We start from the raw sequence: 22,737 nt of genomic DNA on the forward strand, positions 1-22,737 counted from the left end.
AGGGAATCGGACCTACTTGTGAGGTATAGTAATGCAAGTACTCTACCTGCTGACCTATGTTTCCTATGTCAAAATATAATCTTTGTCTACTCCAAATCATGAAGATTCAGTCTCTGATAGGTTTCCCCTAACAACATATTGTTTTAACTCTTAAATGTAGATCTGTAATACATTTTGATCTATTTTTGTGTATAGTGTGAAGTAAGGTTATTTTATTTATTTATTCTGATATGAAGATAACCAGTTCTCTGGGCCATGTGGTGGCGCACCTGGTTGAGCACACACGTTACAGTGTGCAAGGCTCGAGCCCCCAGTCCCCACCTGCATCACTGCTTTGCGAGTGATGAAGCAGTGCTGCAGGTGTGTATCTTTATCTCTCCTTTTCTATCTCCCCCAATCATCTTGATTTGTCTCTATCCAATAAATAAATGTAAATAAAAATAAAATAGTTGAACTTATTTTTTAAAAAAAGATAACCAGTTCTCAGCACCATTTCTTGAAAGACTGCCTACTTGGCACCTTTGTTGAAAGTCAGTTGACCATAAAGTATGAAAGTTATTTCTGAGCTCTCAATTTTATTTCAGTAATCTGTATGTATATCTAACCTTATGGCATTGCTACACTTTTTTTTTTCCACCAGGGTTATTGCCTGCTCAATGAATCCACTGTTACTTGTGGTCATTTTTCTTTTTTTAATTTGATAGGACAGATAGAAATTTAGAGAGGAGGGGGGGATACAGAGGGAGAAAGGAGATGAAACATCTGCAGATCTTCACCACCTGTGAAGCTTCCCCCCTGCAGGTGGGGGTACCCAGGTACTTGTACATGGTAATGTTTGTGTTCAACTGGGTTCACCACCACTTGGCCCTCCCATACTGTCTTAATTGCTGTCACTTTGTAGTACTTTTTTTTTCCCCTCTTAACTTTATTTTACTTGAAAGGATAGAGAGAAATTGAGAGGGAAGACGGAGCGAGAGAGACAGACACCTGCAGCACTGCTTCACTGCTTGTGAAGATGGCCCTCTGCAAGGGGCTTGAACTTGGGTCCTTGTGTCTGGTAAGGTGTTCACTTAACCAGATATACCACCACACAGCTCTCCTTTGTAGTGCATTTTTAAATTAGGAATTGTCCATTCTCCATCTTTTTTTTTTTTTTTAAATATATGTAAATATATATTTTTTACCAGAGCACTGTTCAGCTCTGGCTTATGGTGGTGCGGGGGATTGAACCTGGGACTTTGGATCAGGCTTGAGAGTCTGTTTGCATAACCATTATGCTATCTACCCATCGCCCTTAAAAATATTTTAGTAATGTTTTATTTATTTGATAGGTATAGAAATAGAGAGGGAAGAGGGAGAAAGGGAGTACAAGAGAAAGACACTAACAGACTGTTTCATCGCTTATAAAACTCCCACCGTGGGGAGTAAAATAAAAAATAAAAACTTCCACCGTGCGAGTGAAGAAGACTGGGGGCTTGAACCCAGGTCCTTGAGCAGCATATACTCTACCAGGTGTTCCATCGTCTGGCCCTTCTTTTTTTTCTTGTTCTTTTTTTTTTTTTTAATATTTATTTATTCCCTTATGTTGCCCTTGCTGTTTTACTGTTGTTGTTGGATAGGACAGAGAGAAATGGAGAGAGGAGGGGAAGACAGAGAGGGGGAGAGAAAGATAGACACCTGAAGACCTGCTTCACCGCCTGTGAAGCGACTCCCCTGCAGGTGGGGAGCCCGGGGCTCCAACCGGGATCCTCAGGCTGGTCCTTGCGCTTTACGCCAAGTGTGCTTAATCTGAGCTACCGCCTGACCGCTGAGTTCACTATATTCTTTTAAGAATTTTAAGGCCAGCCTTGTCAATTTCTGCAAGGAAAGAAACCTGTTTTTTCCATTTTTTAATTTAATTTTTTTTTATTATGATTATAGAGATAGAAGTTGAGAGGGGAGGGGAAGATAGTCTGTTGCCCTGCTTCATTACTTGTGAAACTTCCTCCCTACAGGTGGTTATTGAGGGTTCTAAACCTGGCCCCCTTGTGCATAGTAACTTGTGAGCATTACTGATAGTGCCATCATCTGGGTCCAATAACTGGTTATTTTTATCGGATTGAAATGAAAGTTTGTGTTGCTATCTCAACAATATTAAGCCATCTGATTTGTGAACGTGGAATATCTTTCAGCTCATTTAGATCTTTAATTTCTTAGAGCAATCTGTTGTAGTTTTCAATCTATAATTCTTGTACTTTCATTACTTTTTTGGTAAAGTTTATTTTAAAAGTTTTTTAACTTGAGAGAGAAAGTGGGCAGAGAGAGGAGGGAATAGAGCATCATTGTGGCACACGTGATGCTGGGAATCGTACTCAGGACCTCATTCTTCCAAGTCTGATGATCTAGCTACTATATCACCTCCCAGGCCGCTTTATTAATTTTCTGATTGATACTACTGTGAATGAAGTTGTTGTCATAATTACATTTTCAATTGTTTATTGATAATGTTAATTAATTTTGGACCCATTTATGCTCTGGTAATGTGTTTGACTATCATGACTACTAACAATTTGAGAGTGTTGCTAATTGTTTTGCTTTGATTATTATGTATTATAGTATCATTATTGTGTATTATAGTATCATTGGTTGTGGTTGCTCCAGGCTTAGTTAGGTTATAGTTATAAGATTTATAACATTGCTAGTCTGTGTGCCAGAAACATATAATAGCACTTTGTAGAAATCTTTTGATTGAAACTATAGTGCGTTTATTTATCACTAGGGCTGCCACTGGAGCTACATACCTACACCTCCATCCTTTCCCTGCTCCAAGTGGGCTCTTATCTTTTTTTTTTTTTTTTGATGGAGTGTGAGAAATGGAGAGGGAAAGAGAAAGAGAGATGCCACCATATCGTATCGATCCTAAAATTGCCGTATGGAGATGCATCTTTGTGTTGGCTCTGGGCTCAAACCCAAGCCCTCCTACCTGTGAAGGGTGTGCTCTACTGAATGAGCCAGCTCCCAGCCCCTAAATGTATTGCTGTTAGTTTTATAATGCACACAATGTTTTTTTTTTTTTTTTAATAAATGCAGGTTTTGAAGGGACAAAATCATCTGGTGTTGCATGTAAATCATTGATGATTAGTATCTAGCTTAATTGTCAGGAAATAAAAAGTGAAGCCCCTGTAGTATTGTGTGGATGTTATTTTGCTTGTCATCTTATTTGCTGCTGAAAACTGAACACTTTTTAAGCTGATTTTATTTTCTCTCCTTCAATAATAGGGTAAAATATGAAATGTTTTCATGTTTATGAGCTTACCTTTTTTTTTAAAAAAAAAAACTACCATATTTTTCAGGGTCAGTTAAATGAAAGCATGGACCATGGGGGAGTTGGACCATATGAACTGTAAGTTTATATGAAAAGATTTCATTGTGCTGTCTTTTCTTCTATGTAGTTTACATCAGTTCTAATTCATAGCCATCATGTAATTCCAATGACCAACTCTTAAGTAGTTAGTCATATTTGTAGACTTGTATTGAGTTTGGCACCAGTATAATAACATAAGCAAGATTTTAAGCTCACGTATAGATTTTGAGAAAATAGTATAATTCAGAGCACACTGGATATGAATATGAGTTGGTTAAGTGTTTTAATTATTTAATACAGAGATACCTTTTCTTACTGAAAAGAAACTTTCAGAGATATTTCCAGAAGTCAAATAGTGCTTTTTCTTTTTCAAAGTTAAACAGATCTATTCATGCCATTTTAGGCATGCCCCATTAAATGACTGCTGATCTGTCCTGTATCCCATGTCCAAGTAAAAATCCTTGGGTTGAAGGGAGGCTAAGTTCAGTCCTCTAAGAAGTGTGTGTGTGTGTATTTATTTACTTTGTCATCACTGGGACTTAACTACTCCAGGATGACTTTAGACAGAGACTAAGAGGCAGAGAGAGAGGGAGAGAAACCCCAGCACTGAAGCTTCCTTCAGTGTGGTAGGGGGCTAGGCTTAAACCTGTGTTGAACACAAGAAGAAGCATTTAGATGACGGAATTGCCACCACTTTTATTTTGTTTTTTATTTGATACAGACAAATTGAGAGGGAAGAGGGAAATAGGCAGAAAGAAGGAGACACCTACAGCACTGTTTCACTGCTTGTGAAGCTTTTTCTCTGTAGGTGGAGACCTGGGGCTTGAACATTGTAACGTGTGCTTTGCCATATGCGTGACTACTTGATCCCTTCTTTTTGGATTTTTAAAATCAAACTAATAGCTGAGATGGAGAGATAATTGATACATTTTACTAGTGAGGTTTTGTAACATGAAGTCAAATTAATTGGGTAGTTTTAGAAATCTCTGAGACTTCCTGCTGAAGTTGCAGTGTCTTATATACATTTTGAATAACTAGAATAGAATACTTTTTTCTTTTGCAATAACTTACTCTAATTTGCCATAATTTTGTCATGTCTGAGGCACCAAAGGTTCCAGGTTCAATCTACAGCATTACCATAAGCCAAAGTTGATCAGTACTCTAGTTAGAAATCAATAAAAACATAATTTTTTGGGTGCTTGATGCTTATGAGAATGAATAATCAGTAGCACATTGTATGCGTAAGCAGATAAGCAATTACTAACCCACTGTAATCTTAATATAATTTGGCATTGAATCATTAGTTTACTTAGAAAAGAGATTTTGAAATTTGCTATCACATTTTTCCCTTTTACTTAATTGGATTAAATTTTTTCTTTTTCTCCTCTTTCTAATACTATGCTGAAAGTAATTTAACCTTTGCAAGTTTACTTTTGTGTTTTACTTTTCTCCCCAGTGGCATGGAACATTGTGAGAAATTTGAAATCTCAGAAACTAGTGTGAACAGAGGGCCAGAAAAAATCAGACCAGAATGTTTTGAGCTACTTCGGGTGCTTGGCAAAGGGGGATATGGAAAGGTAGGAAGTATTTTTGATTGAGAACTATTGTCTGTCTTGGGTAGAGTGATCTTTATACCCTTCTTTCAGTGGTGCTCTTCAATCTTTGTTTACTGTCATAAAAATATATGATCACTGTATTATTACCTCATATTATTTGAGGGGGTATACAAAAGTTCCTTTCTTAGGACCATATATGCAAAGTTCTGGCATATACTATGTCAATTAAGAGAATCGATTCCTTATTTTGGTTAAATGACACTCTCTATAGGTATCTTTTTAAAAAGCAAACAAGCCACTCCTTTCAAAAGGGTGGCACACTTAATAAGCTATTTATGAGATCTTCTTTGACTTGTAGTTTCTAGAAGAGAGCTGGGAAACATTTTTTTTTTCTGCTAAGGGCCATTTAGATATTTATAGCATCATATGTGGGCCATATAAAATTATCAGCTTAACAGTTAGCACTTAATGTTGCTATGCAAAAAAGCTCCTAGATTTACTGAATTCCAAGCCTCTCCTGCGGTTGTAGACCAAATAATTTTGAGGGCAGAATATTGCCTGCTCCTGAGCTACAGCAATAGAGTTAGGAGAACCAAAGAATATGGCGGTGGGGGAGAAAAAGTGAAGAAGACTTTTAAATTAGTTATTTTTACTCCCTGAAAAGTATTTTATTCATTTTTGGTAGAGATAGAAGTTGAGAGGGAAGGGGCTATAAAGAAGAAGAGAGGGAGTCGGGTGGTAGCGCAGTGGGTTAAGCACACGTGATGCAAAGCACAAGGACCAGCTTAAGGATCCCGGTTCGAGCCCCCGGCTCCCCACCTGCAGGGAGGTCATTTCACAGGCGGTGAAGCAGGTCTGCAGGTGTCTTTCTCCTTCTCCTCTCTGTCTTCCCCTTCTCTCTCCATTTCTCTCTGTCTTATCCAATAACAACATCAGTAACAACAATAATAACTACAACAATAAAAAAAGGGCAAAAAGAGTTAATAAATTAAAAAAATATATATATATATTTAAAAATGAAGCCGAGAGAGGGGCCGGGTGGTGGTCTACCTGGTTAAGTGCATATGTTATAGTGCTCAAGGACCCAAGTTTGAGCCCCCCCCATTCCCACCTGTAGAAGGAAAGCTTCACAAGTGGTGAAGCAGGTCTGCAGGTGTCTCTATCTGTCTCTGTCTCCCTTTTCTTCTCAATTTCTCTCTGTCTCTGTCCAATAAATAAATAAGGGTTAAAAAAGAGAGACACAGATACACACCTGCAGCACTGCTCCTGTTTGTGAAGCTTCCCCTCTGTATTTAAAGGCCTGGGGCTTTGAAAAAAAAGAAAGAAAGAAAAAAAGAAGGCCTGGGGCTTGAACCTGGGTAATATGTGTGCTTTACCAGGTGTGTCACCACTTGGCCCCAAATCTCACACATTTTATTGTCATTTTAAGAAGTAGGAAAGCAATAATTTCTGTCAACTACTGTTGTTGAAGTAAGAACAGTGATATCCCTCTAACATTTATTTACTGAATTAAAACATTTTAGGAGTGTAGTTTCACACTACACCTACCACCATATTTCTGTTTCATCAGTTAAGTTGAATCCTTCACTTCTCCCTAATTCCTTCACTCTTAATAGCCACCTTAGTTTTCAGTCTTTTGTGAATATATATATATATATAATATATATATACTTTTTTTTTTTTGCCTTCAAGGTTATCAGTGGGGCTCAGTGCCTGCACCACGAATCCACTGCTCCTGGAGGCCATTTTTTTCCCATTTTGTTGACCTTGTTGTATTTATTGTTATTATTGTCATTGCTGTTGTTGTTTCATAGGACAGAGAGAAATCGAGAGAGGAGTAAAGACAGAGAAGGGGAGAGAAAGATAGACACCTTTAGACCTGCTTCACCACATGTGAAGTGACCCCCCTCCGCCCCGCAAGTGGGGAGCCAGGGCTCAAACCCAGGTCCTTGCGCTGATTCTTGAGCTTTTGCGCTTAACTTGGTATGCTGTTGCCTGGCCCTGTTTTCAGAGTCTTAAGGTTCAGTTTAACTAGTATTATTACTTTTGCAAGTTCATTTGTTAGTTACCTGTATTCCACATATGAGTGAGACCATTTGGTAGTTTATGAAATATTTTATAATTTTTAAGTTTGATCGTAAGTTTCTGAGAACTCCAGTTATATGGCTTTTATAAGCAAACTTGGGTTTTCTGTATAAAGTAACACGAGTGCTCATCATTAGGTGGTCATTGCCTAGCTTTATCACCAGGTGTCAGCCGACCAAAGAGTCCCATGTCACATAACAGATTTTATTTTAACTCGTCATGTATGTGTGTGTGTGTGTGTGTATAATACATACATGGTATATATAATTTTTGTAAGAATATACTACAAAAACAGAACTACTGTACTGTAGTAAATAAGAATCAAGGAGCATGGCTTGACATTTAATAACAAATGCTTTTATTTTTTTATTTAGGTTTTTCAAGTACGAAAAGTAACAGGAGCAAATACTGGGAAAATATTTGCCATGAAGGTGCTTAAAAAGGTGATTCTTCCTCTCCTGTCTGTCCCTTCCCTAACTCTGTAACCCATAGTTTGAGTTAAAATTCTCAAATATGTATAGGTACTCTTAGAATGTGAAATATGTTTTGTGATTGTTAGCCCTAGTTTGAGTTAACTCTTTTAGCTTTTATTTCTGGTCTCCATATTCTTTTTTCTTTTTTCTCTAAGATTTGAGATTTCCTATTTATTTATAAGAGAGAGAAAGAGGAGGAAAGGGAACCAGAACATCACTCTGGCATATGTGATGCAGGAGATCTAACTTGGGCCCTCATGCTCACAGGTCAAAGGCACTACCCTATGTACTATCTCCCAGTAATGAAGATTATTTATTGACTTTCTATTTTACTCCCTTTTTTCCTCTCTCTCTCTCCTCTTATTTTCTTTTTCTTGAATCCATCTTCTCACATTTTCCAGTAATTCTATAAAACCCGTTTCGGGCCAATTTTCCATTGTCATACTGATCAGATAATTTTGATAGTTCCATAGGAACTTTCTTTTTTCTTTTTTCCTAATTTGTATTAGGATAGAGAGAAATTGTGAGACGGGGAGAGATAGAAACAGGGAGAAAAAGATAGCCACCTGCAGATTTGTTCTACCTCAAACCCAGGTCCTTGTGCTTTGTAGTATGTGCACTTAACCAGGTACTCCTTAGCCCAGCCCCCTATAGGCACTTTCTGTCCTTCCTATTACCATCTGTACTGAAAACTAAATGTAGCTGTCATTGCTGGACTTTCCCTTTGGAATCTTCTTAATTTCTTTGGAGTCTTTCCCCCCTAGTGTCCATATTTTCCTTTTTCTCTGTTTATGCCTTATTTCCTGTTTTGGTGACCATCTGTTAGTGGCTTCTTTGATGAAGGTAAAAAAAATTCTTTTTTTTTAGGTGCTGAGGATTCAACCCATATATGCAACACATGCACTGTAGCTCTGAGCTACATCCCTAGCCCCAGAAAGTAAATATTAATATTTTACTTACTTATGCTCATGTTTATATATTTTTATTTTAGTCATCTCTGGGGCTTCATTCCTCTGTGCTGACTTTCAGATAGGAAGAGTAAGGTAGAGAGGCAAAGGGGATGGTGGTGGAGAAACCTTCAGTGTGTTGGGTGTCAGGCTTTAATAAACCTGGATCACATACTTGACATTTATTTGATTTATTTTGTTTTATTTATTTTTACTAGAGTACTGCTCAGATCTGGTTTATGGTGGTGTGGAGGATTGAACCTGGGACTTCAAAGCCACAGGCATGGAAGTCTCTGCATAACCATCATGCTATCTTCCCTGTCCTTTATTTATTATTTTTTTTTGAGGTGTGGTTTTGAAGTTGAGAGTTATATTCACTTAAATTTTTGCTCTATTTTCATGTAATATCAAGTAGTTCTGTTGAGAATTTCTTTGTCATTTTGATTCTTGGTCTTTTATTTTAATTTTTTGAAGATAAATTTCAGGGCATATTTTTTTTTGCAAACTACATTATCTCTTTAATAATAATAACAATTATTATTATTTTATCTTTCTTATTGGATAGATAGAGACACCTGCAATACTGCTTCACCATTTGCAAAACTTTTCCTCTGCAGGTGGAGACCAAGGGCTCAAACCCAGGTCCTTACACATTGTGACATATATGCTCAATCAAGTGCACCACCAAGTGCACCACCACCTGTCCTCTCCTAGTCATATATATGTATGTGTATATATATTTTTTTCTTTGATAATATTTAAGATATATATGATATTCTAAAAAGTTCATTGATGTATCCTGAGTTTATTATTTTATTTAACTATCTTATTTTATTTTACTTTTAATTTTTACTTAAGATTTTTTTTTTTTTTTGCCTCTAGGGTTATTGCTGGGACTCAGTGCCTGCACTACAAATCCATTACTTCTGGAGGCTATTTTTTCCTTTTAGTTGCCTTTGTTGTTTATGGATGTTGTTGTTATTATTGTTATTGCTGTCATTGTTGTTGGATAGGACAGAGAGAAATCGAGAGAGGGGAAGAAAGAAAAGGGGAGAGAGAAAGACACCTGCAGACCTGCTTCACCACTTGTGAAGTGACCCCCCCAGCAGGTGAGGAGCCGGGGGCTTGAACCAGGATCCTTAGCTGGTCCTTGAGGTTTGTGCTATGTGTGCTTAATCTGCTGTACCACCTCCCAGCCCCCTTTATTTAACTATTTTATTTATTTTACTGTTATTTTTTTTGCCAGAGCACTGTCAGCTCTGGCTTATGGTGGTGTGGGGGGATTGAACCGGGGACTTTGGAACCTCAGGCATGAAAATCTTTTTGCATAACCATTATGCTATCCCCACCCATTTAATTCTTTCTGTTTTAAGATTTTTAATCCTGCAGGGATTAAAGTGTTATGTGTAAAAACTGAGAAATCTTACACATGTACTATCTACTTAATAAGCCATTAACCCCCTCCAGTAAAGAAATAAATTTTTTTTTGTCCTTCAGCTCTAGGAGATTTTCATTTCTTTTTAATTTATTTATTAGTGAGAGAGAAATGGAGAGAGAACCGAAGCATAACTCTAGAAGTTGTGGTCTCTGGAATCAAACTTAGGATCTCATGCTTACAAGTCTAGTGCTTTACACACTGTGCAGTTAGGCCCATCCAGTGGCACCAGCACAGTAATAACAAGGAGGAGGAAAAATTATTGAATTTTTAAGTACTTTGATTTTTAGACCTTATCTTCTTGATTCTCACTTAACAGTTCAAATAACTTTTATTTAAAAATTTAGAAATACCATGAGCACAATTTCAGTGGTGGTTATCTTGTATGAGCAATTTAGAAATTCTTTTCTTTTTTTTCTTTTTTCTAATTTAGGAATTCTTAACATCAGTTTCTGCATCAGTAAGTTAGGATTAATATTTTCTTACTGACATTCCAGTTGGAATAATTAAATGTGTTTTTTTTATTGATTTAATAATGATTGACAAGACTGTAAGATAAGAGGGATGCAATTCCACACAATTCCCACCACTAGAGTTCTGTATCCCATCCCCTCCATTGGAAACTTTCTTGTTCTTTATACTTCTGGGGGCATGGATCCAGGATCATTATGGGGGGGGGGGGGTCCTTTTTTTTTTTCATCTGTAAAACATATTAGGTATAGAATTGGAAACAGTATTGCTTGTTGAAAGAAGAACAGGTCAAGATTCTTCAACTAATCTGTTATTTTTGGTATCTTGCTTATTCATGTTTGCTAGTTAGGACTGACCATAGTTAGCCATAATTATGCCTTGAGTGAAGTCTATTTCTGGTACAAGTATAGTTAATGAAAAGAAGAGAGTTTTTATTTTTTTTACTGCACCAGGGTTGTTGCTGGGACTCAGTGCCTGCATAACAAATCCAGTTTCAGGTGGCCACTTTTTTTTTTTTTAATTTCTTTATTGGGGAATTAATGTTTTACATCCAACAGTAAATACAATAGTTTGTACATGCATAATATTCCCCAGTTTCCCATATAACAATACAACCCCCACTAGGTCCTCTGTCATCCTTCTTGGACCTGTCAGAGTCTTTTACTTTGGTGCGATACGCCAATTCCAGTTCAGGTTCTACTTGTGTTTTTCAGGTGGCCACTTTTTCTTTTCTTTTTTAATTTACTTCTTTTCCTTTCTTTTAGTTGATAGGGTAGAGAGAAATTGAGAGGGGTGGGGAACATAGAGCCAGAGAGAGGAAGAGAGGTACCTGCAGGCCTGCTTCACTTCTCATGAACCTTTTTCCTTGCAGGTGAGGACAAGGCACTTGAACCCAAGTTCTTGCACATAGTATTGTGCTTGCACTACTACCTGGCCCCCAGACTTTTGGGCCTGGGCTTCTTAGGTGTTTCCTTCCCTAGAGCTAATTAGAGAATCAGTTACTGTCTCACTGTGTTTCTTTTCCCTCTGAAAACAAAATCACAGAAAAAATGACGAGAATGAAAAGGTTGCTAGGGCTAAGTTAAGGATTTTTTAAAAATTCATAAATCCCTAGGTAAAATTGTTATATGCTCCCTTTGAATCTCTTCCCTCTAATTTTATTATCTTGGATGCAGAATATTGGCCTTCCTAGCATGAATATGTGCTAAGAAAATATCTCTTCTGGGTGGAGGAGATAGTATAATGGTTATGAAAAGATACATGTTTGAGGATCCAGAGCCCCAGGTTCAATCCCCTACACTACTATAAGGCTCAGCAGTGCTCTGGTATATATTTATTTACTCATTTACTTCTTCTCCTCCTCCTCCACTACTACTTCCCCTTCTTCTCCCCCTCCCCTTTCTCCCTTCATTCCTTCCTTCTTTCCTTCCTCTTCCTCCTTTTTCTTTCTTTCTTCAGAAGAGACACCTGAGTACTGCTTCACCACTTGTGAAGCTTTCCGCCCACAGGTGGGGGTGCAATAATCCCTTTGAATATTCTCTCTGCTCCTCACCTCCTCATCCTCAGGCACCCCAATAACTTGTGCATTTTTTTCCCCCTTCTGATGGAGTTTGCTACTGCACAGAGAATTGCTTCGTTTTTTTCATAAACCTTTCTTCATCAGCAGCTATACACCCTGAGAGTGTGGTGGTTTATCTTCTCCCTTGCATTTCTTTCCCCAAGCTGATTTAGGTCTTTTAGATAAGCTCTAGTGATACCCAGAGCTTCCTTTACATCAATTATCTGCTTTCATTCTCTTTGTGCTTTTTTTTTTTTTGCCTCCAGGGTTATCGCTGGGGCTCAGTGCCAGCACTACAAATCTACTGCTCCTGGAGGCTATTTTTCCCATTTTGTTGCCCTTGTTGTGGTTGTTACTGTTGTTATTGGACAGGACAGAAATGGAGAGAGGAGGGGAAGACAGGGAGAAAGCTAGACACCTGCAGACTTGCTTCACCACTTGAGAAGTGAACCACCTCCCCTAACCCCCACTCCTGCTGGTGGGAAGCTGGAGGCTCAAACCCGCATCCTCACATTGCATCCTCACATCGGTCCTTGCGCTTTGCATCATGTGCGCTTAACCCTGTGCGCTCCTGCCCACCAGTACCCCCCCACACACAGTTTTTTCTTTTTTTTTTTTTTTCCTCCTCCAGGGTTATTGGTGGGCTCGGTGCCTGCACCATGAATCCACCGCTCCTGGAGGCCATTTTTCCCCCCTTTTGTTGCCCTTGTTGTAGCTTCGTTGTGGTTATTATTATTGCCCTTGTTGATGCAATTCGTTGTTGGATAGGACAGAGAGAAATGGAGAGAGGAGGGGAAGACAGAGAAGGGGAGAGAAAGATAGACACCTGCAGACCTGCTTCACCGCCTGTGAAGCGACTCCCCTGCAGGTGGGGAACCGGGGGCTCGAACCGGGATCCTTACGCCGGTTCCTGTGGTTTGCACCACATGCGCTTAACCCACTGCGCCACCGCCCAACCCCCAGTTTTTTAATTCTTTGGTGAATAGAGTTCCGAGTTTCTTAGTTTGTATATTATGGTTGAAGTCTTGGATTGCCTTCATAATGAGCTTCATGAATTGAAACTCAAGACATTTTTTCCAAGTTTGTGGTTCTGGACATTTGCCTTCTTGTCCATGTTTTGGTTGGGTGTGGTTTCTGGTGTTCAACCAGCTGGTGGTGCTGTAGTTGTATTGTTTATACGTGGTGGTGTGGCCAGGGCAAGGAGAGTCCTCCCTGTTACTCAGGTCTGGCTTGGGTAAACCCACTGTAGATGATAGGGGTGCTGCTGCCTGTTGCTGGGTACTGTGTCTGTGCTTTAGTGTAGCTCTGTCTGCTTCCTAAGGCTGTAGCTACAGCTCTTGATCTGAGGTGGGTGGTGGGAATGCTGGGGCTCAGCTACATTTGCCTGCTTCAGGCTTTCCTTTGGCTTCTGACTGCCCATGCTTCACTCTCAGCTGTTGGCACGCTGTCGCCTGCGGTTAGGGGCTGAGTCTGTGTTTTAGAGTGGCTCTGTCTCACTGTTTTCTCCCCTGCCCCTTTCCACACATCTGCTTGCACACACCTGATTCTCAGTGAGTTTCTTCAACCTTTGTAGGTGGTAATGTGAAGTTCTTTTTGTAGGTTGTAATGTGAGGTGCTTTTACTGCTTTATTTGGTTTTTCCCTGGGCATTATCATCCAGTTGTTGTTACTTCATGGCCATACCCCCAGAGCTCAGTTTATTTATTAATCGGGATTGGGAGAGAGAGTATTATTCTGGTACATGGAATACTGTGGACAGATCTCAGGACCTCATGATTAAGAGTACAACACTTTCCTGTGCTCCATTGCTTGTGGAACTTAATCCCCTGCAGATGGGAATGGGGACTTGAGCTTGGGTCATTGTGCATGGTAGTGTGCGCTTTCTATCATGTGCCACCACCCAGCCCACCTTTCCCCACCTTCTTTTTGTTTTATTCAAGGTAAATACTCCATTAGTTTTCACTGGTATCCCATGAATGGGTGTTTTGATTGTTTCTAATATTTTGCTTTTACAAATAATATAACTAAAAATTTGTGTAATTTGGTTCTAACTTCGACTTAGCATGTCTTAAAACAATGTATTGTTCTTCCAGGTTTTTTGTTTCTATTCCATTACTAAGTGATGCTATTTTCTATCATGTTACCTATGCAGAAACCACAGTATCATCTGTGTATTTTTTTATTTTTTTTTTTCCTCCTCCAGGGTTATTGCTGGGCTCGGTGCCTGCACCATGAATCCACCGCTCCTGGAGGCCATTTTTTTCCCCCTTTTGTTGCCCTTGTTGTAGCTTCGTTGTGGTTATTATTATTGTCCTTGTTGACGCAATTCGTTGTTGGATAGGACAGAGAGAAATGGAGAGAGGAGGGGAAGACAGAGAAGGGGAGAGAAAGATAGACACCTGCAGACCTGCTTCACCGCCTGTGAAGCGACTCCCCTGCAGGTGGGGAGCCGGGGGCTCGAACCGGGATCCTTACTCCGGTCCCTGCGCTTTGCGCCACATGCGCTTAACCCACTGCGCCACCGCCCGACCCCCTCATCTGTGTATTTTTAAAGATTTATTTTATTTATTACATATCAGAGAGAGATTCACATGAGCCAGAGTGGGAGATAGAGAGACAAAGACAAACAAAGCAGAGTTCCACTTTGGTACATGTGGTATTAGGTATCACACCAGGAGCATCAGGCATGTTCTGCCAGTTGAACTATTTCCGTAGGCACTTACCTTTTCTTCTCATTTCTGGTTTGTCGACAGTGCTAATGATATACCTTTACCTTTTTTTTTTTAACTTTATTTTATTTGTTAAACTAAGCACTGCTCTGCTCTGGCTTCTGGTTGTACTGGGTAGTAAATCTGAGACTTTGAAGCCTCAGGCACGAGAGTCTCTACCATCTACCTCCACCCCCTTCACTTTCTTTTTTTAATTGAATAGAGACAGAGAAATTGAGAGGGGAGTGGGAGAGTGAGAAGGTCAGAGGTAGAGAGACACCTGCAGCCCTGCCTCACCATTTTTGAAGGTGGGGCCCAGGGACCTGAACCTGGTCCTTGCACACTGTAATGTAAGCACTTAACCAGGTGTGCCACCGCCTGGCTCTTCACTTTCTTAGCTGTAGGTCTTAATTGTTTCTACTTCTTCTTAGATTATAGTACTAATCTTCCAACTGGTTTTGTTTCTTCCTTAAAACTGCATATTGCTACTATGACTTTCTTGTTATGACAGGGAGAGACAAAAGGTAGAGCACCAAGAGTCTTTTATGATTTACTGTTTTGTTCTTGTCTTCATTCCTATTGTGTGGTATTGGGTGTTAGCTCAGGACCTCAATGTATGTAAAGCATGTGCTCTATTGAAGAACCACTTCCTGGCCGTAGGTGTAAATATATATACATATATAAATATATATAAAAACTTTTTTTTTGAGAATTATCTTAAAGACAATTTTTCCCCTTCCAGGGATTTCTGGGGCTCAGTGCCTGCACTGCAAATCCACTGCTCCTGGAGGCCATCTTCCCCATTTTGTTGCCCTTGTTCTTGTCGTTATTGTTATTATTGCCATTGCTGTTGGATAGGACAGAGAGAAATGGAGAGAGATGGGGAAGACAGAGAGAGAGAGAGAGAGACACCTGCAGACCTCTTTCACTGCCTATGAAGCGACTCCCCTGCAGGTGGGGAGCCAGGGCTTGAACTGGGATTCTTACGCTGGTCCTTGGGCTTTGTACCACGTGTGCTTAATCTGCTGCACTACCACCCTACCCCCACAAACAAACTTTCATGCCTGAGGCTCCAAGGTCCCGGGTTCTAGCCCCTGCACCATTATAAGCCAGTGCTGCACAGTATTTTTTTTTTTTTAAAGTGATTATCTTCTGTTTTCCCATATCAGTTTTTAGTGAGAACTGTGATTAGTAGTTTAATATTGTTAAGGAAAATACCAAGTAGACTTTCTTACTACTATAGAATAAAAATGTCTACAATTTTATTCTTATAGATCATTTCTTTCCTTTTAGGCAATGATAGTAAGAAATGCTAAAGATACAGCTCATACAAAAGCAGAACGAAATATCCTGGAGGAAGTAAAGCATCCCTTTATTGTGGATTTAATTTATGCCTTTCAGACTGGTGGAAAACTCTACCTCATCCTTGAGTATCTCAGCGGTCAGTATGCAGAATTTGGTGTAATTGTATTTGCTCTAGGAAGTGGGTCAAAACATTTTCAATCAGAAAATTGCTTTTTCTCAGTGTGATCAAATAGTTCTTGAAATTGACAGATTACATTATGTAAAGAATTCAGATATAACCAGTTTCTTTTTACAGACAAATATTAAGGTGACTTTATGAACCTTTTTGTGTGTGTGTATGTGTGTGTTTGTTTTTTTCGTCTTTATTGGGAGGGATTAATGGTCTATAGTAACATGTGTAACATGTCTCAGTTTTCCACATAACAGTTCAACCCTCTCTAAGTCCTCCTGTGTCATCATGTTCCAGGACCTGAAACCTCCTCCCCCACCCCAGAGTCTTACTTTGGTGCAATACACCAACTCCAGTCCAAGTTTTGCTTTGTGTTTTCCCTTCTGTTCTTATTTTTTTCACTTCTGTCTGTAAGTGGGATCATCTCACATTCATCCTTCTCTTTCTGGCTTACCTCACTTAACATAATTCTTTCAAGCTTCATGCAAAATGAGGTAAGAAGGACCGTCCCTCTTATTGTAGTTTGAAATAATTGACTATAGTGGTTATCAAGTAATTTTATTTTCTCATGCTTCCTTTGTGTATTATTTGGCATTCTGCTATAATGAAGAACCTCCCTATCTCTGCTTAACAAAAATCTGTTTATTGGGCTGACAAAATCTCACTTGGATAATGTGCTACTTTGTCATGTGCTTGACCCAGGTTTGAATTCCAGCCCCCACCCACACTGAAGGAAGCTTCAGTACTGTGGTTTCTTTCATTCTCTCTGTCTCTGTCTAAAAATTAAATAAAATTGGGTGGCAGGGGTGAGGGGTAGATAGCATAATGGTTATGCAAAGAGACTCATGCCTTGAGGCTCTGATGTCCCAGGTTCAGTCCCCCGCAGTACCATAAGCCAGTACTGGTGGTGCTCTGGTAAAATAATAATAATAATAATAATAATATTAATAAAAAAGACAAATAAAATGTATGAAAGTAGTTTATTCTTTGATCTGTGTCATTGTGGAGTCATGAATTCAGTCCACAGTTTTTCAGTGGGATCTCTTAAGGTTGGGGCTTGGTGCCACCACGACTCTACTATTCCCACTGGCCTTTTTCTTTTTCCTTTTTTACAGAGGGTAAGAGACACAGAGTGAGAGACAGGAGAGATACTTGCAGCACTGCTTCACTTCTTATGAAACCTCCTATGTAGATGGGGACAAAAAGCTTGATCCTGGGTCCTTGAACTTGTCCACTCTGCTGGGTGTGCCATCACCCAGCCCCATGCTATGTGTTTTTAGAAGATCTTTTTCAGGTTCATCCTGTTTAAGAGTTCTGAAAATATGGAATATTGGTATTTACTAATTTACAAGGTTGGCTTAATTATGTATTTCTACATAATTATGTATTATAATCTGTATTTTATATGCAATATACTTTTAAAAATATTTTTTATACCTGTTTGTTGCCTTTGTTTTTTTATTGTTGTAGTTATTATTGTTACTTTATTGTTGTCATTGTTGGATAGGACAGAGAGAAATGGAGAGAGGAGAGGAAGACAGAGAGGGGGAGAGAAAGATAGACACCTGCAGACCTGCTTCACTGCCTGTGAAACGACCTCCCTGCGGTTGGGGATCTGGGGGCTCGAACTGGCATCCATACACTGGTCCTTGCGCTTTGCACCACATGCACTTAACCTGCTGCGCTACCGCCCGACCCAATATACTTTTATATTTTTTTGAATATATAGTTAATACTTACTTACTTTATTTATTTATTTTTAACCAGAGCACTACTCAGCTTTGGCTCATTCATGGATTTAATTTGGGACTTTGGTGCCTCCAAGGTTTATTGCAACACTATGAGCCTACCACTCCCACCAGTCATTTTTTCCATTCTTCTTCTTCTTCTACTGTATTGGATAGGACAGAGAGAAATTGAAAGGGGAGGTGAAGATAGATAGGCAGAGAGAAAGACAGGTATGTGCACACCTGTGAAGTGTCCCTGCAACAGGTAGAGAGCAGGACCTCAAACTCAGGTCTTGTGTGCACTTAGCTGGGTGTGCCATTGCCTGGCCTCCAGCACTTGCTTTTTTTTTTTTTTAATATTTATTTATTCCCTTTTGTTGCCCTTGTTTTATTGTTGTAATTATTGATGTCATTGTTGTTGGATAGGACAGAGAGAATTGGAGAGAGGAGGGGAAGACAGAGGGGGAGAGAAAGATGGACACCTGCTGACTTTCTTTACTGCCTGTGAAGTGACTCCCCTGCAGGTGGGGAGCCAGGGGCTTGAACTGGGATCCTTACGCCGGTCCTTGCGCTTTGTACCACCTGCGCTTAACCCGCTGCGCTACCGTCTGACTCCCCAACACTTACTTTTTAATTAATTAATTAATTTATTTATTTTCCTTTTTGTTGCCCTTGTTGTTTAACATTGTTGTGGTTATTAATGTCGTTGTTGTTGGATAGGACAGAGAGAAATGGAGAGAGGAGGGGAAGACAGAGAGGAGGAGAGAAAGACAGACACCTGCAGACCTGCTTCACGCTTGTGAAGCGACTCCCCTGCAGGTGGGGAGCCGGGGGCTCGAACTGGGATCCTTACGCAGGTCCTGGCGATTTGCGCCACGTGCGTTTAACCCGTTGTGCCACCGCCCGACTCCCTCAACACTTAGTTTTAAACCTATAATTTTAATATATTTTTTATCTAAGAGGTTGATGTCTTTAATTATGGTTAAAAATGCAAACATGAACCCCTTCATTGAAATAGTTGGAAATGAAGATGTTTTCTTTTTAATGCTTTTCCCTTTTCTTTACAGGAGGAGAACTATTTATGCAGTTAGAGAGAGAAGGAATATTTATGGAAGACACAGCTTGGTAAGTGAAATTTTTCTGATTGCATGGACTCAGGTAAAACTTCATTTAATGAAGAGTAAAGTTCTGTTTCCACTGTGGGCAAGTGATTCAGTAAATTACTCTGAAACCAGTCAGTCACGCAGGACTTCAAGGGGGAGAAACAATTTTGGGACTGGGCATCTATTGGAGGTCACATCATTCCTTTGCCTCCAGGCCTTGGGTGGACCGCTCTTCACGCCAGTTCCTTACAGAACCATTCTCATTGGGGCTTTCTTTCCTTGACTTGGTAAGCTGCTTGCCTTGGCTGCGGGTGAGTGTGGTTTTCCAGTGAAACTTTATGTGTGGAACAATGGAAAGTGTCAGAAATCATTTCCTCTTTTTTTTTAGACTTTCCTGTTCCCAAGGTGCAGTCTTAGGGAGGTGATAAACCTGCACACATCATCTGTGGATTGATTCTATGTCCAGGATGGGATCTACCCTCCTATTTCTTAAGATGGCATCTGCTTCAAATTAGAAATACATACATCCTTTTGTGAGATGACAGTATTGGGTAACAATAAATCAGTTAATCCTACACATTATTTGAATAGAAAACACTTAAATGTTTTTCTACCGTAATTACCAAACTGCATTCCATTGTTTAATTTCAGGCCTTTTCTAACACAGAAGCTGCATTTAAGAGCCTTAGGGATGAAGTGCCCTCTTTTGGAGGAGGCTCTCTGAGCCATGTTGGAGGCTGTGTTTGTGGTGGTGCTGGCTGTGAAACTGCCTCAGTCCTCTAGGACACACCCTCTCCATCCTGGAGTAATCTGCAGGATTGCAACATTGTTATGCAGCCAGTTTTGCAGTGTCTTGTGCTTTTCGAATCCAGACAGGGTTGACTCAGCCCTTTATTCTTTTGAGGTAGATAAATTTGAGTGTCACACAGTTTATAGTTGTGGGCTGGCTGTAAGAGGGATGGGTACATACTGTGCGCTTGAACTCTTTGTATTAAGGGATAACTGGGCTTCTAAGGGTCAGTTTTTTTAAGGTATCTTGAAACTAAGATGATCTCTGAGAATAAGAAAATTTCCTGTTTCCTATGGGATTTATAAATTGGGGGTGGATGGAAGAAATTTGCTATAGTTCCAATGACTATTGGCCAATACCTACATCCTACATAGGTAGAAGACAATATGACCAGGCCATATTCTGGATTACTTTGTAATTTTAGCAGTATGATCTAATGATGAAATAAAACATTTTATAGTGTCACTAAAGTGAGAGAAACATAAATGTCTATATGCTGTTTGGGCAGCATCCTATGCCATCTCTTTCCCCCATACCCACTCCTACCCCCACTAATTTGGTCTTTGGTGCATGTCTGTTTCTTTCAAGGAATTTTACTCCATACATAAACTGCTTTAAGTAGATTAATCTTTTTAATTTTATTAAATCCTTTTTGCTTCCAGCTTTTACTTGGCAGAAATCTCCATGGCTTTGGGGCATTTACATCAAAAGGGGATCATCTACAGAGATCTGAAGCCGGAAAATATCATGCTTAATCACCAAGGTGGAGATATATTGTAAACAATTCTATAGTAAATAATCATCTTAAAATCCTCCCACACAGGTCACGTTCATTTTTAAAGCCCCATATTCATCTGTCTGTATGTTCCTTCCTCAGAATTTATGGCATCATGCTGTTTGCTAAGATTTTAAGTGTTAGGTACTTATGGTTGATGAGATGAAAAGGAGTTGAGGAAAATTGACCTCAGTATTTTTTCAGTTTATTTATTTTATCTTTATATCTTGTCATTCTTTTGAAGTATTATAAAGTGTTGGGCAGGGGGTAGATAGTATAATGGTTATGCAAAAGAGACTTTCATACCTGAGACTCCAGAGTTACAGGTTCAATCCCCCGCACCCACCATAAGCCAGAGCTGAGCAGGGCTCTGGTAAAATATCTATCTATATATAAAAGTGTGGAAAGCTAAATACTAATTTTGTTTTTTCCCTTAAGTTTCCCCAGTACCTAACTTTATAAATTGAGTTTTCTTTATTGGTGAAAATAAATATTAGGGGGCCATGTGGTGGTGCCACCTGCTTAAGCTCAAATATTACAGTGCTTAACGACCCGGGTTCAAGTCTTTGCTCCTCCCCTGCAGGGGGAGAGCTTCACAAGTGGTGAAGCAGGGTGTCTTTCTGTCTCTCTCCCTCTCTATTAGCCCCTTCCCTCACAGTTTCTCTGTTCAATAATAAATAAATAAATAGGAATTAAAAAATAAAATGGGAGCGCAGCGGTGCAAAGCCAAGGACTGGCTTAAGGAACCTGGTTTGAGCCCCCTGTTCCCCACTGCAGGGGAGTTGCTGCACAGGCGGTGAAGCAGCTCTTCAGGTGTCTTATCTTTCTCTCCCCCCTCTGTCTTCTCTCTCCATTTCTCTCTGTCCTATCCAACAACGACATTAATAACTACAACAACAAGCAACAAGGGCAACAAAAGGGCTAATAAATAAAATTAAAATTTTTTTTTAAATCTTTAAAAAAATAAAATAAGATAAAAATAAAAAACAAGGACAACAGAAAGGAGTAAATAAATATAAAAAATAAAACAAGTATTAGAAGCAGTGTTTTTTTTCTTTTCTTTTTTTTTTTTTTTTTTTAGTTGGTTGGTGGAAGATAAGTTTTATCATTACACCAAAATATTCAGTGTAGCCTTAGAAATATTTGTAGGAGTCAGTTTTTTTTTCTTACCCTTTTTTGTTGCCCCTGTATTTTTTTTAAATTGTTGTTGTTATTGATGTTGTCGTTGTTAGATAGGACAGAGAGAAATAGAGAGGGGAGGAGAGAAAGATAGACATCTGCAGACCTGCTTCACTGCCTGAGAAGCAACTCCCCTGCAGGTGGGGAGCTGGGGGCTTGAACGCGGATCCTAAGGCTGGTCCTTGCGCTTTGCGCCACCTGCGCTTAACCCGCTGCGCTACTGCCCGACTCCCATAGGAGTCAGTTTTATCTTGATTTATTTACAGTAAATCTAGACTGAGTAGACTTGGAATTCAGTCATGTTCCTCAAGGAATAACCAGGCAACCAGGGTTTGTGAGGGACTGGTAACAGCTGTTGATCCTTAGAAGTTATAAAAGGTATTTAGTGTTTAATCTCCTAGGCTGAAAATGGTGTATGGATAACTGATGCCAGTATAAATGTTTTAGACTGACTTTCACTCTCTCTGTCTCTCTTTTAGGAGAAATGCTATACTTAACCAAGTATATCATAGATATCTATGTATCTCTCTCCATCTCAGTACTAATTCTGTTCCCCCAAACCTGGATTCTGATCTGATTTCTAAGGCAAAGGATAGACTAGGGAAGCAACTAACTTCTTTGATTCACTATCTTGAATGTGGCTCTGTGAAAATAGAAGCCATATTTGTTCTTTGGTATCACAATATAGTACACATTTATAATGAATTACTGAACAATGGCCATTTCTCTGAAATAAACTTATAATAGTAAGGTTATTGAGTTGTTGAACTACTGGATAGCTAGTGACTGGCTGTTCAGCAAAAAGCTAAACTTTAATAAAATGTTCTATATGAGAGTGTTTTTCATTTTCTTTTTTTAAATATTTATTTTCCCTTTTTGCCTTGTTTTATTGTTGTAGTTATTATTGTTATTGATGTCATCATTTTTAGATAGGACAGAGGAATGGAGAGAGGAAGACAGAGATGGGGAGAGAAAGATAGACACCTGCAGACCTACTTCACCTCCTGTGAAGCGACTCCCCTGCAGATGGGAAGCTGGGGGCTGGAACCGGGGTCCTTATGTCGGTTCTTGCGCTTTGCGTGTTTTTCATTGTCTAAATGATGGTCCCGTATCA

General features: G+C 39.4%; 1 protein-coding gene across 6 annotated transcripts in view; it reads left to right on the plus strand.

Annotated features, from left to right (window-relative positions):
• The window catches only part of RPS6KB1 (ribosomal protein S6 kinase B1), a 62,739-nt gene that overhangs the window by 16,782 nt on the left and 23,220 nt on the right, over nucleotides 1-22,737 (plus strand). For 3 of the 6 annotated variants that reach the window (XM_060203853.1, XM_060203854.1, XM_007533659.3), the window contains exons 2-7: nucleotides 3,333-3,382; nucleotides 4,800-4,920; nucleotides 7,359-7,427; nucleotides 15,869-16,016; nucleotides 18,844-18,901; nucleotides 20,332-20,432. In XM_060203853.1, the coding sequence (XP_060059836.1) occupies nucleotides 3,333-3,382; nucleotides 4,800-4,920; nucleotides 7,359-7,427; nucleotides 15,869-16,016; nucleotides 18,844-18,901; nucleotides 20,332-20,432 (547 nt within the window). Of the gene's footprint in view, nucleotides 1-3,332; nucleotides 3,383-4,799; nucleotides 4,921-7,358; nucleotides 7,428-8,324; nucleotides 8,395-15,868; nucleotides 16,017-18,843; nucleotides 18,902-19,530; nucleotides 19,758-20,331; nucleotides 20,433-22,737 lie in introns of those variants that run through there. The other 3 variants (XM_060203857.1, XM_060203855.1, XM_060203856.1) reach the window with 3 other exon arrangements.

This window comes from Erinaceus europaeus, chromosome 12 (genome assembly GCF_950295315.1).
Source record: "Erinaceus europaeus chromosome 12, mEriEur2.1, whole genome shotgun sequence".
NCBI lineage: Eukaryota > Metazoa > Chordata > Mammalia > Eulipotyphla > Erinaceidae > Erinaceus > Erinaceus europaeus.